Genomic DNA, 11,971 nt, shown 5'->3' with positions numbered 1-11,971 from the left:
AGAGCTAGTAGTTAGTTGGCTAAAAAGTTGTTAGCAAAATTAGCTGACTAACAAATAGCTGGCTAACAATTAGCTAATTTTAGCTAGGTTGAACACAGTGGCGTAGACAGGGGGCTAGTAGGGGCCATGGCCCCCTAACAAAAAGAAAATTTGTTTTGTATTTGTTTTTAAGGCTAAAATAAAAGGAGTTAGTTTATAATAAGTTAAAATATAGTACGTACTTAGTGTATATCTGTGTTAATTGTTATGACCAGTGACTCTTGTATTGTATATGTATATATATTCTATTTATTAACATTATAACTGTAGTTATATATTTATTGCCACTCCTAAAGAAAATTCTGGCTAATAGTTAGGACCTGTTTGGTAGGGCTTCGACTCTTCTGATAATGGCTTCGGCACCTTTGCAAAAATAGCTCCTCGACGAGCTCCTTTGCAGCATCATCTTCAGCCTGAGACCTTGTGAGTTGGGCAGCGACAATCCATACTCTATACATCGCTGGTTCGTTAGATCGGTTGGCCCTTAATAAGAAAAGAGACTTCATAAAAACTTATTTCTGCTATTTTTAATTATATCTTTAAATATTATTATATTTTAGGATAGATAGTAGATACATAAAAATTGTCAAAAGATGAAAAGGCATAAAAATATTTAAATAACTCGCCAAATGTAAATGATGATTTAAATAATGTGTTTAGCAATTAATTGGTCTATGCCATTTGATATAATACTAGTGTAGGATAAAGCTTGCATTTAGCTAAAGATGTCCATAAGATCATTTGAAAAGATATAAGCCTGCTTATACATATTGTCCTTTAGTTGTATTTACGTTCTAAAACTTGAGTTTTATTATGCAATATTTATACTTGAAGAACTGATCCTAGGAAGCAATAACCTATTAGAAAAGCCATTCAAGGTAGGCTTCATCCGTCGCAAAAACGTGGGTTTGACTCGGATCAGAGTAGCAAACCTATGGATGCAGAAATGGAGATTTTTTTCTACAGTTCTACTAAGGGGGTGTTTGGTTTCTAGAGACTAATTTTTAGTCCCTACAATTTATTCCATTTTAGTTCCAAAATTGCCACATATAGAAATTAAAACTCTATTTTAGTTTCTATATTTGTCAATTTATAGACTAAAATAGTATAAAATGATGGGACTAAACATTAGTCCCTAGAAACCAAACACCCCCTAAGATAATATAGTGAAAAAATACTGGGTATTTCTTTGGCATCCAACGCCCCCAAATCCCCGATTAAAATTGCCGCCAGTCTGAAACGAAATTCAAAAGCTCACGCCCCAGTCCGGTGTGTGAACTTGCGCCGCGCAGACCACAGTGTGCGAACGCAACGCAAGTTGACCGCGGGCGCAGGCCATCCACACACAGCCGACAACCGGTATGCCCGTGTGGCCGTGTGAGGAAGGGGTGGATTACCGCGTGTCGTGTCGTCCCTCCGCCTCCGCTGGGCTCGCATCAAAAAGGAAGGCGGCGCGCCTAGAGATGGCAATGGTACCCGCTACCCGAAACCCGATGGGGTTTTTGCTCTATTAGGGTATGGGTTTGGGTCAATTTCTCTACCCATGGGTTTGTTAATGGGTTCAAATGGAAACCCAACGGGTACGTGGGTATGGGTTTGTTCTTCCACTACCCATACCCGCAAACCCATGGGTTTTTAAAACCCGCCTTAAAATCAACATTCCTTATAAATATGCCTCATAATATTATTAATTGAACATGTTCTAATTGAAATAAACCTCATGCAACAAATTTTAGGCTAAAATTAGTTATCACTTGTTCCTTTTATGCTAGCTTATTAATGTATTGATTGTCATTTACATGATGAATTATTTTTTATGTTGATGTTAGTGGGTATGGGACACCCGTTGGGTATCCGAAACCCGCATGGGTATGGGTTTGGGCCAAATTTTATACCCGTCATGGGTATGGGTTTTTTAGCGAGCGTAGTTTTTCTTCGCGGGTATGGGTTTGAGCAAGTAATACCCAACGGGTTTTTACCCATTGCCATCTCTAGGCGCGCCTGTCTAAAAACCGGTGGCTTCGCTCGCTTGTGCTCGTGCCTGCGCCAACAGTCCGCCGCGCTGCCGGTGCTCTCTCATTCTCGTCCGCCATGGATGCTTCTACTAGTGCTACTAGTGAAAACTAGAGCAACGCCTGCCGGTCTCTGTTTCGCAGGATCCTCCCGCCCTGCGTGCACAGAGTTGCTGTCTCTGGTGAGCGCTGCACACTCGCCTCCCCCTGTTCTTCTCTCCTGGTCGAGCAGTTTCCGCCCGTACTATACTTCCTGGCCTGTGTGCTGCTTGTCGTTTGACTCCGAGGAACCGCCGCTCCATCATTCGTTTCGTTCCTGCTGTCTGCCTGCCTTGTCTGTTGCATTCGCATCTGCCTGGTAGTTCTCGGGTTGCTGGCAGCGCGGGCTGTCAAATGGAGAGTGTGTTGTTCAGGAACGAAGCAAATTCGATGGCTGTTTCAGTGTCTAGCCCGCTGAAATGAGCTTTCCTGGGTGCAGATTTCGCTGGGGAGTGGGGAATGTTTCTGCTGTGCCTAGGAAGCTTCTTCATTCTTGTGTGGAGCCGTCGGCGTAGTAGGACAGAGGGCGTCTCGCTTGCTTGCAGTTGCAATCGAGGTGACCATTTTTTTTAAGAAAATAAATCGGGGTGTCCATCAGCCCATATGGTGGTGTCCATTATTTTTAGAAATAGAGAAATGCTTCTGTGTTCGAGATCGGATCCCATCTTATTGATTAGTAGTATGTTGAACAGAAGAACGGCTTTAATCAGAACTGCCGGTGGTTCACTTCATTGTCCATGGTGTCTATCAAATTGGGGGGCTCTAGTTAACCACACTAATTTATGAGTACTACGGAGTAGTACATTATTACGTTCTAACATGAGTACGTGTTCTACTCGGCGGAGAAAATTGTCTAGTAGTATGTGTTTCAGAACAGTAGGCAGGGCTTGTTCAAGATTCTTAACGTTGCAAAAGTGTTTCTACCACCTTTTATCGGGAAAAAGAGTAGCTTGCAGTTTCATCAAATTATTCTGGAACCTTGCTTTTATGGGAAAACTAATCCCCGTTTGTTTGATGGCAATTTTGGTTGATGGAAACTGTTCATATATGCAATCCCCATCTGATTGTGCGTTGAACTGCTTGTGTATAGGAGGGGGAAAAAGGGATCTTCTGCTCACTTCTATACCAAATTTTCGGGGACAAGATGAAGCTGGTTTTATGGCATCAGTTTTTTCTCTTCTTCGTGTTAGTTTCAACATCACAGGGTATGAGTTCAGATGGCCTAGCTCTTCTTGCTCTGTCCAAAAGCCTCATACTACCAAGTCCCATAAGAACCAACTGGAGTGATTCTGATGCAACTCCCTGTACATGGAGCGGTGTTGGTTGCAATGGAAGGAACAGAGTCATCTCTCTCGACCTATCATCGTCAGGTGTTTCGGGTTCTATAGGACCTGCAATAGGGCGTCTGAAATACCTGCGGATTCTCATCTTATCAGCTAACAACATATCTGGTTTGATCCCTCTAGAATTGGGAGACTGCAATATGCTTGAAGAACTGGATTTGTCCCAAAACCTGTTTTCTGGCAATATACCAGCATCATTGGGCAACCTCAAGAAATTGTCATCACTGTCACTGTACCGCAACTCCTTCAATGGAACAATACCAGAGGAGTTGTTCAAGAACCAGTTTCTGGAGCAAGTGTACCTACATGACAATCAGCTCAGTGGTTCGGTGCCCTTATCGGTTGGTGAAATGACAAGCCTTAAGTCACTGTGGTTACAGGAAAATATGTTGTCTGGAGTTTTGCCCAGTTCAATTGGAAACTGCACCAAGTTGGAGGATCTGTATCTACTCGATAATCAACTGAGTGGCAGTATTCCTGAAACCTTGGGTATGATCAAAGGTCTCAAGGTTTTTGATGCTACTACCAATAGTTTCACAGGTGAGATCTCTTTCAGTTTTGAGGACTGCAAGCTAGAAATATTCATCTTGTCTTTCAATAATATAAAAGGTGAAATTCCATCATGGCTGGGGAACTGCATGAGCTTGCAACAACTTGGATTTGTCAATAATAGTTTGTATGGCAAAATTCCAAATTCTCTTGGCTTATTGAGCAACCTCACATATCTTTTACTTTCACAGAACTCCCTTTCTGGGCCGATCCCACCTGAGATTGGTAACTGTCAGTCGCTGCAGTGGCTAGAGTTAGATGCAAACCAGCTGGATGGCACTGTTCCTGAAGAATTTGCAAATTTACGGAGTTTGTCAAAGCTCTTTCTTTTTGAGAATCGCCTCATGGGAGACTTCCCTGAGAATATTTGGAGTATCCAAACCCTCGAGAGTGTCCTACTTTATAGCAACAGATTCACAGGGAAGCTACCTTCAGTGTTAGCTGAGCTGAAGTTCCTAAAGAACATCACACTGTTTGATAATTTCTTCACTGGAGTCATACCACAGGAGCTAGGTGTTAATAGCCCCTTGGTCCAGATAGATTTCACAAACAACAGTTTTGTTGGTAGTATCCCACCAAACATCTGTTCAAGAAAAGCATTGAGAATTTTGGACTTAGGGTTTAATCATCTCAACGGTAGCATCCCATCCAGTGTTGTGGACTGCCCAAGTTTGAAGCGAGTCATTTTACAAAACAATAACCTTAACGGGTCTATTCCACAATTTGTAAACTGTGCAAATCTAAGTTATATGGACCTAAGCCACAATTCCTTGAGTGGTAACATTCCAGCAAGCTTCAGCAGATGTGTAAACATTACTGAGATAAACTGGTCAGAGAACAAGCTTTTTGGAGCAATACCACCTGAAATTGGAAACTTAGTGAATCTGAAAAGACTTGACCTCTCACACAACATATTGCATGGTTCGATCCCTGTGCAAATTTCCAGTTGCTCCAAGTTGTACTCACTTGATTTGAGTTTTAACTCATTGAATGGTTCGGCCCTCCGCACCGTAAGCAACTTGAAGTTTCTGACACAGCTACGATTGCAAGAGAATAGATTCAGCGGAGGCTTGCCTGATTCTCTCTCACAATTGGAAATGCTTATTGAGCTGCAACTTGGTGGAAATATTCTTGGGGGTAGTATCCCTTCGTCATTAGGACAGCTGGTGAAACTGGGCACAGCCTTGAACCTTAGTAGCAATGGCCTAATGGGTGACATTCCAACACAATTGGGTAATTTGGTGGAGTTGCAAAACTTAGATTTTTCATTTAATAATCTCACAGGAGGCCTTGCTACATTGAGAAGTCTAGGCTTTTTGCAGGCCTTGAATGTTTCTTACAACCAATTTAGTGGACCAGTCCCAGATAATCTTCTGAAGTTTCTGAGTTCCACACCATATTCTTTTGATGGAAACCCAGGCCTCTGTATCTCCTGCAGCACCAGTGGCTCTTCTTGCATGGGAGCTAATGTTTTGAAACCTTGTGGTGGGTCGAAGAAAAGAGGAGTACATGGCCAATTGAAAATTGTTCTCATAGTTCTCGGTTCATTATTTGTGGGAGGAGTTCTTGTACTTGTACTGTGTTGCATCCTTCTGAAATCTCGAGATTGGAAGAAAAATAAAGTCAGTAACATGTTTGAAGGTTCCTCATCTAAATTAAATGAGGTTACAGAGGCCACTGAAAATTTCGATGACAAGTATATCATCGGTACAGGTGCTCACGGAACTGTTTACAAGGCAACACTGAGGTCAGGGGATGTTTATGCTATAAAGAAGCTTGCGATTTCTGCACACAAAGGTTCATACAAAAGCATGGTTAGAGAACTGAAGACACTGGGTGAAATTAAGCACAGAAACTTGATAAAGCTGAAAGAATTTTGGTTGAGAAGTGATAATGGATTCATACTGTATGATTTTATGGAAAAGGGCAGCCTCCATGATATTCTGCATGTAATTCAGCCAGCACCAGCTTTGGACTGGTGTGTGAGGTATGACATAGCTCTTGGCACCGCCCATGGGTTAGCATATCTTCATGATGACTGCCGCCCTGCGATCATTCACCGTGATATTAAACCAAGAAATATACTGCTCGACAAGGACATGGTGCCACATATTTCAGATTTTGGCATTGCAAAGCACATGGACCAGTCTTCTACTACTGCTCCACAGACCACTGGAATCGTTGGCACTATTGGATATATGGCCCCAGGTATGGTTGAAACAACCACATTCATAACTATTTCTTTTTTCCTTCCTCACTGGCATGTATGCATTGATCGGAAATTTAGGATTCTAAAATTTCTCGTGTAGCTGAAGCAATTAATTGAAATCTCCATGTACTAAAATTATTTCCAGTAATCCGAGTGCAAACATACGCATTACCAATTACATCTCAGAAGTTCTTTTTTTACATCTTAAAAGTTCTGATAGAAGATAGAAGTAATAGAGAAGCTTACAAACAGCTAATCCCTTTGGGCAAAGAAATTCCAATTTGTCAGATGCTTCCATATCATCTTTTTTGATATATATGTAAATACTACACTTATAAGATCTGTTGTGGACTCGTGGTACTTGAAATTCTGGAAATTTGGTCTTCAGAATACACACCGATGACCGACGCATACTTACATTGCATGCGCTGTCTTGCAGAATTGGCGTTTTCCACCAAGAGCAGCATGGAGTCTGACGTGTACAGCTACGGTGTGGTGCTACTGGAGCTGTTGACCAGGAGGACGGCGGTGGATCCTTTGTTCCCCGACAGCGCGGACATAGTCGGCTGGGTGTCGTCCGTGCTGGACGGCACCGACAAAATCGAGGCCGTCTGTGACCCGGCCCTCATGGAGGAAGTCTTCGGCACGGTGGAGATGGAGGAGGTGCGTAAGGTCCTGTCGGTGGCGCTCCGGTGCGCGGCCAGGGAGGTGAGCCAAAGGCCCTCCATGACTGCCGTCGTGAAGGAGCTGACGGATGCGCGGCCAGCCTCTGCCAGCAGCGGCAGCCGGTCGTTGTCCAAGTCGAGGGAAGGGAAACCGGGATTGCAATCCAGCAGCAGCGCGTACTGGCAGTAGGATTTCTGAATTTTATTCTGCGGAGCTGTTACGGCCTCCGGGACACCAACTTCCTCTCTTGTACCTCCTGATTGGTTAGTTGACAAAGATTAACTGACATAATTTGTTACCCACTAACATTGTAGAGCAGGTACAAGTATTGTGAATTGATGCATTTCACTTAGAAGACCCGACGTGGCAAGAGACTCTTCATTTTTTACTCTTTATTTGACTATCTATTTACGTTTTTATAAAGATTACACTCTATATATAGCATCTCAGTATTGTGAATGGGGGCAGGCCTTTTCTCAGGTAGCGGTCCTGTTATAATTCCGAAAGACGTTGTTAATACTCCGAGCAAGAGGAGCAAGAGGCGTGAAGATTCGGTAAATGAGGACTCTCTTGAGAGGGCAAAAAGGTTAACAGCAATCAGGAATCTTGATAGTACAGGTAACTTTCCTATTAATTCAATTTTGTCTTTATCGGATGATTATGTTTTTGATAACTGTGCTAGTCTAGGAATCTCTTTAGGGCATACAAAAAGTGAAGTTCAATTATCTATAAAATCAATCATGTCCTTAGAAAGAAATAGATTCATAGAGCATAGTTCTAAACCTTGTCATGATAGCCATGTCGATATTGATTGTGGAGTATCAGAAGATGAAAGTTTGATTCTTGACACGCTTAGGGATTTTGCTGGATCCTTAGCAGAAAGGGATATAGAGGGTGTAGACAGTGAGGACACCCCTTTTGAAAAAGTGGTTCCTAGGAGAAAGCAAAAAGGAAAAAACAAAAACAGAAAAGTTAAGAGATATAAAAAATCTTCAATATGAATGGGGTTTTCTGGAATAGCAGAGGTCTTCGGGACTTGGCTAAACCGAATTTTCTCTGTGATCTCTCTAATGACTATGACCTAGACTTTATTGCTTTACTCGAAACACACAAGAGGAATTTTACTGATGCAGATCTTAATTCCTATTGTGGTGGAAGAGAGTATCATTGGCAATGGTGCCCGCCGAAGGGGCGGTCAGGGGGGATTCTTTTAGGCGTGAATAAGGTAACTTTTGACGTCCAAGAATCCTGGTTAGGGGAGTTTATTGTTAAAATGAAAGTTAAAAATAAAGATGATGGTTTTTGTTGGGCTTTGATGGTTGTGTATGGTGCCGCGCAACCCGAACATAAGGATCGCTTTCTTGCAGAGTTTGTTAATACTTGTAGCAATGAAAGCTTGCCAATTTTAATTGGTGGTGATTTCAACATTATAAGATCACCACAAGAGAAAAGTAATGACAGATATGATAGTAGGTGGCCGAATCTTTTTAATGCCTGTATCCAAACACTTAATCTCCGTGAACTAGAAATGGAAGGCAGGAAGTTTACTTGGGTGAGTGCAGGAGAAAATCCTACCTATGAGAAACTAGACAGAATTCTAGTAAGTTCGGAGTGGGAACAAAAATTCCCATTGGCGTCGGTTCAGGCCCTTTCTCGTGAAAACTCTGACCACACACCTCTTTTGCTACAAACTGGAAATGCATCCTTTCGGGGAAAAAGTCAAAGGTTCAGATTTGAACTTGGATGGCTTCATAGGGATGGTTTCCAAGAAATGGTAGCAGAGGTTTGGAATAGGGAGGTTAGAGGGAAGAATGCCTTAGAAAAATGGCAAAATAGGATCAGGGCTGTCCGAAAGTACTTAAGAGGGTGGTCTAAACACTCGTTAGGGGAGGATAGGAAGAAGAAAAAGCTGATAACTTTGAAGTTAGATGCTTTAGATAAAAAATCAGAATCCTACATGTTATCAACTCAGGAGCTAGAGTAAAAAACCATCCTTTCATTGAGTTATCTAAGATGCGAAGGAAAGAAGAACTCTATTGGGCTCAACGAGCTAAAGCTAGGATGATTCTTCAAGGAGATGACAATACTAAATTCTTTCATTTGTTAGCGAATGGAAGATACAGAAAAACAAGAATTGCACAACTAGAACAGGAAGAAGGGATAATAGTGGGTCAACGAAATTTAATAGAATACGTGACTAAGTTTTATAAGCATCTATTCGGGGAACCTGAGACTAATCATTTTTCCATAGAAGAAGATATACGGGATGATATACCGCAAGTATCTGCTATGGAAAATGAAGTTTTAACTTGTCATTTCTCAGAGGAAGAGGTTAAAAATGTAGTTTTCCAAATGGAGTCAAACAAAGCGCCAGGACCGGATGGCTTCCCAGCAGAGTTTTATCAATATTTTTGGGAAACCATAAAATCGGACCTTCTAGCGTTGTTTGAGGACTTCCATAAAGGAAATTTACAATTGCATAGTCTCAACTTTGGCATAATCACTTTGGTACCAAAAACAGATGCAATAAAAATTCAGAATTATAGGCCAATCTGCTTGTTGAATGTAAGCTTTAAAATCTTAACGAAGGTTCTTACCAATAGGATCGCTTTATTAGCTAATAAGATAATTAGACCATCGCAAACTGCTTTTGTTCCTGGGCGTTACATTTTGGAAGGAGTTGTTACTCTCCATAAAACGCTACATGAACTTCATAGGAAGAACAAAGATGGGATAATCTTAAAGTTGGACTTCGAAAAAGCCTACGATAAAATTAGATGGCCTTTTCTACAACAAGTGTTGAGAATGAAAGGCTTTTCTGATGTTTGGTGCTCCTGGATTCAAAAAGTTGTCTCCAAAGGGAGTGTGGCGGTTAAAGTTAATGATGAATATGGTCATTATTTTCAAACTAAAAAAGGGGTAAGACAAGGCGACCCCCTCTCACCAATTCTTTTTAATATAGTGGTGGATATGCTGGCCATCTTGATTAATAGAGCAAAAGATAGGGGACATTTCCAAGGTCTTATTCCACATATTGTTGATGATGGTTTATCCATCCTCCAATATGCTGATGACACTCTTATTTTCTTAGATGATGATATCGAGGGGGCGAAAAATATGAAGTTACTACTTTGTGCGTTTGAACATCTTTCGGGTCTCAAAATAAATTTTCATAAGAGCCAGCTTTTCTGTTATGGTGCTGCTAAAGAACGAGAATTGGAATACTCAGAAATTTTTGGATGTAATAAATGGCATTATCCTTTCAAATATCTGGGCATTCCAATGCATCACAGAAAGCTTAGTAATGAAGATTGGAATGATATCATAGAAAGATTTAAGAAAAGGCTTAATGGGTGGAAAGGAAAAATGTTGTCTGTTGGTGGTCGACTAGTGCTAATTAACTCCATCTTAACGAGTATTACGATGTTTTTGTTGTCCTTCTTCAAAATTCCAAGGAAGGTTCTAGAGAAATTAGATCAAATAAGATCTCGTTTCTTTTGGGAAGGAGAGGGGCATAAAAAGAAGTATAGATTAACTAAATGGAGTATAGTTTGCACACCAAAAGACATGGGAGGGTTAGGAATCATAAACCTTGATCTTCAAAATAAATGTCTACTAAGTAAATGGCTTTTCAAATTAATTAATGAAGAGGGTATGTGGCAGTCAATTCTTCGTAATAAGTACCTGATAAATAAAACAATCACCCAGGTGGATCATATGCCTGGAGATTCACATTTTTGGGCAGGCCTGTTAGGTGTTAAGTATACCTTTCTTCGCCTAGGCCTTTTCAAAATTGGGGATGGGACTCAAGTTCGTTTTTGGGAGGACAAATGGCGTGGTAACGCAACGTTCAAGGAACTTTTCCCTGGACTCTATGATATAGTCCGCAAAAAGAAAGCTTCTGTTGCTTATGTTTTAAGATCAAATACAATAAATGTGGCCTTTCGTCGATCCTTGGTGGGTAATAATCTTATGGCTTGGCAGCAGCTCATAGCCTTGATTACCAATACTCAACTAAACGATCAAAGGGATATTTTTATTTGATCCTTACATCAGCATGGGAAGTTCACAGTGTGTTCTATGTATAGGACTCTTGTTAGGCCACATGTGGTTCCAAAAAATCATCCCATTTGGAAAATCAAAATTCCTCTCAAGATTAAAATCTTTATGTGGTACCTTATAAATAATTTAGTTCTAACAACTGATAATTTAGTGAAGAAACAATGGAAAGGCTGCCTTCGATGTGTAGCATGTACGTTAAATGAATCCATTCAACATCTGTTTTTCGACTGCCATATTGCTAAATGTGTTTGGCGTTGTATTCAAGTTGCGTTTAACATTTCACCTCCTAGGATCATTGATCATTTATTTACACAGTGGCTTTATGGGGTTCATATGAAACTTAGCAACAAAATTTGGTTTGGAGCGAGTGTTATATGTTGGGTGATATGGCTTTATCGAAATGATGTACTTTTTAACAATGCACAAGTTCCTACTCCTATGCAGGTACTTTTCAGGGGCACATACTGGATGAGACAATGGATGCTGCTGCTAAAGGAAGAAGAAAAATTACAAGTAAAGCAGGGATACAGGCTGCTTGAAGTTGCAATGATGCAAATCTTTGCTAAAAATGGTTGGAACTTTAGTAATCGATTGTGCTTGTAATCTGTAATGTTGTGGTGGCATCTATGTTTCGAGTATGGTTTTGTTCCTGTTTGAACCCAGTATTTTTGATGTATTGGACAGCTATATGCCCAGTATTTTTGATGTATTGGACAACTATATGCATATTGTCATGCAGAGGCTGGAATAATCAAGTTATTCCCTTTTCTAAAAAAAATCTCAGTCCAACAGATTATCTATTTAGTTTGGCTAGTCATGTGGCTAGCCAAATTTAGCTGGTGAGAGAGTCAATTTAGAGAGTTAGACAGCTTGCGAGTCATATAGCTAGTCTGTTGGAGATTTATTTTGTTATTGAGTAGCCAAAATTTGGCTTAACGATTTATTTAGCTAGTCTCTTGGAGATGCTCTTAGTATTTGGCATACTTATCGTGCTTAAATTATTTATTGAGTTTGGTATCTTAGTAGATGTGCGGCTCGTTTGTGGGTCCAAG

The 11,971-nt window shown here is 40.8% G+C and overlaps 1 protein-coding gene across 4 annotated transcripts; it reads left to right on the top strand.

Annotated features, from left to right (window-relative positions):
- The first annotated feature begins 2,039 nt into the window (after nucleotides 1–2,039).
- On the top strand, nucleotides 2,040–11,691 carry LOC103643254 (receptor-like protein kinase). 4 transcript variants are annotated; one of them, XR_560915.4, is made up of 5 exons: nucleotides 2,040–2,233; nucleotides 3,181–6,190; nucleotides 6,631–7,120; nucleotides 7,338–7,475; nucleotides 11,364–11,691. XR_560915.4 is itself a non-coding variant. In XM_035964237.1 (4 exons), exons 2-4 carry the CDS (start codon nucleotides 3,950–3,952, stop codon nucleotides 7,044–7,046), a joined length of 2,457 nt encoding a protein of 818 aa, XP_035820130.1. In that variant the 5' UTR covers nucleotides 2,121–2,233; nucleotides 3,181–3,949; the 3' UTR covers nucleotides 7,047–7,209. The 4 variants fall into 4 exon arrangements, 2 of the variants coding, with proteins under 2 accessions (XP_008664628.1, XP_035820130.1); XR_560914.4 differs by having other exon boundaries at nucleotides 7,326–7,475; nucleotides 11,364–11,688; XM_035964237.1 differs by lacking the exons at nucleotides 7,338–7,475; nucleotides 11,364–11,691 and having other exon boundaries at nucleotides 2,121–2,233; nucleotides 3,181–3,973; nucleotides 4,174–6,190; nucleotides 6,631–7,209.
- Nucleotides 11,692–11,971: the final 280 nt, after the last annotated feature.

The sequence above is a fragment of the Zea mays genome, chromosome 1 (genome assembly GCF_902167145.1).
Source record: "Zea mays cultivar B73 chromosome 1, Zm-B73-REFERENCE-NAM-5.0, whole genome shotgun sequence".
In the NCBI taxonomy this organism is placed as follows: domain Eukaryota; kingdom Viridiplantae; phylum Streptophyta; class Magnoliopsida; order Poales; family Poaceae; genus Zea; species Zea mays.
This window is presented reverse-complemented; position numbering and strand designations above follow the sequence as displayed.